Below are 4,937 nucleotides of genomic sequence, written 5' to 3'. Positions count from 1 at the left end.
AGTATGGAACTAACCAACCTCTCTTCCTCTCACCACTGAAGGATGGATTAACCAGTATCCTTTCTTTCCTGAGATCTTATTTCTTCACAAGATAACCCCTCCTCCCACCTGCCCCAAGTAATACCAATATCTCAATTCCAAGGAACTAGGCTATAGTTGAAGTACAAGCTGGAGTAAGATGCTCTCTTCTCCAGCTCTGGTCATAGTTCTTGAAGTCTATCCTTTTCTCTGGACCTTGGAGATCTGGGAGCCTCAGAGGGCTGTGCAGAATATATATGTGTGGAGGAGTAGCAGTTTTATAGCCAATTGGAGTCAGAGAGTTAAGGGGAATTTCTAGAACTCCAAGATTTCCCCAAGAAGTAAGGTGGCTGTGATGTCAGCACCGAGGTCACAGACAGCGGGAGAGAGTAGGAGGATGGGTTCCAGGTCAGAAGGCTTCCATCCGGGGCTGGGGGAGGATGAGGGCCGCACGGAGGCTTGCCTGAAAGGAGGGACTGGGCCGCGGCTGACTGGTACGTGCACCCAGGCTGGGGACTCTGTTTATTTGTGAGCAGGGCTTAAAGCCTTTCTCATCTTCATTCCTTTTTCCCACCTTGAGCTAATCCCACCCCTGTGCCCTCTAACTGTCCCAAAACCACTTAATTCCCCTTTGAGTCTCCAAAGTCCCCTTCTCCCTTGTGGCCCCTCCATGGCCCTGTAAAGAATCAACCCCAAGCAGGAAGGAAGCTGATTAGAGAGTAAGGGAGATCTCCCTAAGGGAAGGTGTTCTGTCATTTAGTTGTGAGTGCTGGACCCCATTCCCACTCAGGGCAATTCCTTACAAAGTTTCCCCCTCCTCTGGCCCCAACCCTAAGGCCTCATCCCCCACCCTCAGCTGCGTCCCCACCGACCCAGCCCCTCTGCCCACCATGGCCAAGAGAGGAGAGGTCCCACCCCGGGCCAGCCCTGCCTCCACCACGGACCCCCACATCATCAAGGTGACGGTGAAGACACCCAAGGACAAGGAGGAGTTTGCAGTACAGGACACTTGCACCATCCAGCAGCTGAAGAAGGAAATCTCTCAGCGTTTCAAGGCCCACCCTGACCAGCTGGTCCTTATCTTTGCCGGAAAGATCCTCAAGGATCCAGACTCCCTGGTCCAGTGTGGCATTCGCGATGGGCTCACCGTCCACCTAGTCATCAAGATGCAGAAGCGGGGTGGGGGGCCAGAGTACCTGGCCTCCGGCCAGCCAGCCCCTCCCCCTCCACCCCCTCCACCCCCCCCACCAGTCCCAGTCCACCCCAGCGGGGCACACCCCTTCAGCCTGGGTGTCCTCACGGGGCTCAATGGATTGGGTCTCACGTCCGGCAGCTTTCCTGACCTGCAGAGCCAGCTCTTGTGGCAGCACATATCCGTGCCCGAGCTGGTGGCCCAGATCATCGATGACCCCTTCATCCAGGGCCTCCTCTCCAATACGGGCCTGGTCCGTCAGCTGGTCCTTGACAATCCCTACATGCAGCAACTGATCCAGCACAACCCGGAGATTGGGCACATCCTCAACAACCCAGAGATCATGCGCCAAACCCTAGAATTCCTGCGTAACCCAGCTATGATGCAGGAAATGATGCGGAGCCAGGACAGGGCACTCAGTAACCTGGAGAGTATCCCCGGTGGTTACAATGCCTTGCGGACCATGTACACTGATGTCATGGATCCCATGCTAAATGCAGTACAGGAGCAGTTTGGTGGGAATCCCTTTGCAGCGGCAGCTGCCACCTCCAGTACCACCAGTTCAGGATGTAGTCAGCCTTCACGGACTGAGAACTGTAACCCCCTTCCCAATCCCTGGACCAGCCAGTATGGGATCACGGCAGGAAGACGGGAGTGGCGGCGTGGAGGTCAGGACTCCAGGTCTGTCCCACTCAGATCAAACTCCCAAGAAGGATCTCCCAGTTTTCCCAGCATAGGGCTAGCGGGCTATCTCCAGCAGGTCTCTGACCCTCCACAGGGCTTGGGTGCTTTTTTGCAGGGGCCAGTATCCCCTCTGGGTCTCAGTCAAGATCCTGGCCCAATGTCTCTGTCAGGGGATCATGTGCCCCCCACCGTACCCCCAGTCCAGCAGTCTGGAACCAGACAGTCCTTACCCAAAGAGCCTCTTGCAGTCAAAGCCAAGAGCACCTGCCCTGCATTTCTGAAAACCCCTTCAACCAGCAGCTCCAATAGGGGTAGTGACAAGGAAGATGATGGTAGTGTAGGCCCCAAAGGCCACAGCACCAACATGCCCAATCTGGTGTCAGGTCTAACAGACACCAGTGGGGATGGCATTATGACCACGTCCCCAACTCCAGTTGCTGGAGGCCCCCAAGCACCAGAGCCCGCATGGCTGGCTGCGCCAACCTATGTGAGGCCCCCTCGACCAGTCACACTGGAAGCCTCCCCTCCAGGTGCCCTGCAATTTCAGGAAGAAATGCGAAGCCAGCTGCCACTGCTCATCCACCTCCAAGCAGCCATGGCGAACCCTCGTGCTTTACAGGCCCTGATACAAATTGAGAATGGCCTACAAACCCTTGCCACTGAGGCTCCCCGTCTCTTGCTGTGGTTCACACCTTCCCTTGGGGTCCTGGGGATCCCTTCTGTCATTGCTGAGGCTGACATGGGTACCTTCTCCCTAAGCAATCCAACATCAATGGCAAACTCAGAGGAGCCCTCAGAAATGGCTGCCCGAACGGTGTCCCCTGGTCTAGGCTTGGCTGAGGTAGAACCTCAGTCCACCTCCCTCCTCCAGATGTTGCAGGTCTTGACCAACAGCAGCCCCCAGCAGGTATCTCCATTACAGCAGCCTGAGGCCCACTTTCAGCCCCAGCTGGAACAGCTGCAAGCCATGGGTTTCCTCAACTCAGAGGCTAACCTCCAAGCCCTCATTGCCACAGAGGGTGATGTGGACAGGGCTGTGGAGAAGTTGAGGGAGTCACAAACATCCTAACAGGATTGGCCCCCTTACCCCTGCCCTTGTCCCCAGACCTGCCCCACTCCCTGCTGCACCCCCCTTGGAATGCAGCCACACTATGAACTAAATTTACCGAGATGCCCTTTACGTGGAAAAAGTTGTTCCAAATGACTGAGGAAGAGAGGGAGAGAAAAAGAGGATGGGTCATTGTCTAACCAGATGACCCCCAAATCTTGGGGGGTTCTGCTCTGTTCAGTGCCCCCTCTGCCCTGTGCCTGCCTCAAGGATGCAATTATATCCAACTTCCAGTGTCAGCCATTGTCTTTGTCTGCATATTTGGTGGGACTGAGGAGGTGGGCAGAGAGGGGAGTTGGTGGGGGGTGGGGGGAGTCTTCAAAAAGAATGAAGGGAAGTTAGAAGGGAATTGGAGGGAGGAGGAAAGAAACTAGTTGGAACTTAAAAAGTAATATGGAAGACATATGGCAGGAGTGGATTTAAGAGAAATAGGAATATAGTAACAGTGCTATGGAATTGTAATCAAAGGAAATAGGTTCAAATTCTGACTCCTGCACTTTCAACAACAGATCAATTCCCCTTTCTGAGCCTCATATTCTTCACCTGAAAAGACCTGATATCTAAGTTCCTTTATACCTCTAAACCCTCTGGGAGAGCTAAGAAAGTTTTTTGGGGAAGGCATGAGAAAAAATTGTTGGGGCTAGGGCAGAGCTACTTGTCCTATGTTCCCTGTTTTTTTTTTTCTAATTTAGCCTAACATTTCTATTTCTTTCAGCTAATTAAGGGGGGCAATTTCCCTGTAGGTTACCCATTTTCAATTTTCTCTCTCTCTCTCTTTTTTTTTTTTTTTTTTTTTTTTTTTGCTGATGCAATTGGGGTTAAGTGACTTGCCCAGGATTATACATCTAGGAAGTGTTAAGTGTCTGAGGTCAGATTTGAACAACTCAGGTCCTCCTGACTTCAGGGCTGGTGCTCTATCCACTGTGCTATCTAGCTGTCCCCATTTTCTTAAGAAAAATAGAAAAAAAACCAGGAAAGGAAAATAAAACAAAATGAAACAAAAACACAACAGAACATCAGGGAGGATTCAAAATATATAACAATTACCAGTTTAAGAGAGTATCTATAATAGAAATTGTTTTCATGAGTGTCCATCTTTACTTCTTGTAGGTTATTCTTTTGTTCTTTGTTGCATATTTTTTTACTTTGTTTTTTCCCCTTTCATATGCCTCCCCTTTTAAACAGGCTATAGTTAATCATAGATATATTTATACTTATATAGACATATACATATACAACACACACATAGATACATATACATTTACACCCACGTACAGACTCAGACACTATATATATATATATATATAGTGTCTGAGTCTGTATATATATATATATATATATATATATATATACAGATATGTAAAAAAGCAACATGCATATATATCGAAATATACTCACGCATATAAGCATTTACCCAATATAAACATGCATCTAAAACAACATTAATATGGCTGACATATAACATATTTCTCTATTGATTGAATCTTTTAGGTTTGACTTTGTCTAAGATCAATGATTACTTAGCCCTACTTTTTTCTAATAAATTCTAGTCCTGATCTTTGTAGTATTTATATATATATTCCTTCTTTCCTACTTGCTAACTCTTGCTTTAATTCTGTTCTTTAACTTGCTATTACTTAAATTACCCCATCTGTGGATTTCTCTAGTCTTCTTCCTCCACCTTTGCTTCCCCCACTCTACACATTTCTCCCCTCTTATAAATTTTAGGAGGGTGCTATATCCCTTCATGATATATAAGTAGTATTGTCTATTTAACCCATTCCTGATGTAAGTTTTCAGAACTACAAGTCCTCCTTCCCTCTGTAATATGTCTCTTCTTCTGCACCCCATTTTTATAATATAATTACTATTTTTACCTTTTCCTAGATGGCTTTGGTTTTTAGAATCAGATCATATTCAACTCTGCCCCAATAT

General features: G+C 48.4%; 1 protein-coding gene across 2 annotated transcripts; it reads left to right on the top strand.

Annotated features, from left to right (window-relative positions):
* Positions 1–414: 414 nt before the first annotated feature.
* On the top strand, positions 415–3,241 carry UBQLN3 (ubiquilin 3). Of its 2 annotated transcripts, none has more exons than XM_031962062.1 (2): positions 415–512; positions 875–3,241. In XM_031962062.1, the coding sequence occupies exon 2, from the start codon at positions 909–911 to the stop codon at positions 2,961–2,963; it is 2,055 nt and encodes a 684-aa protein (XP_031817922.1). In that variant the 5' UTR covers positions 415–512; positions 875–908; the 3' UTR covers positions 2,964–3,241. The 2 variants fall into 2 exon arrangements, with proteins under 2 accessions (XP_031817922.1, XP_031817921.1); XM_031962061.1 differs by having other exon boundaries at positions 416–512; positions 855–3,241.
* The last annotated feature ends 1,696 nt before the right edge of the window (positions 3,242–4,937 follow it).

The sequence above is a fragment of the Sarcophilus harrisii genome, chromosome 3 (assembly GCF_902635505.1).
Source record: "Sarcophilus harrisii chromosome 3, mSarHar1.11, whole genome shotgun sequence".
Classification (NCBI taxonomy): domain Eukaryota; kingdom Metazoa; phylum Chordata; class Mammalia; order Dasyuromorphia; family Dasyuridae; genus Sarcophilus; species Sarcophilus harrisii.
The sequence above is the reverse complement of the archived record's forward strand: the minus strand, read 5'-3'. Positions and strand labels throughout refer to the sequence as shown.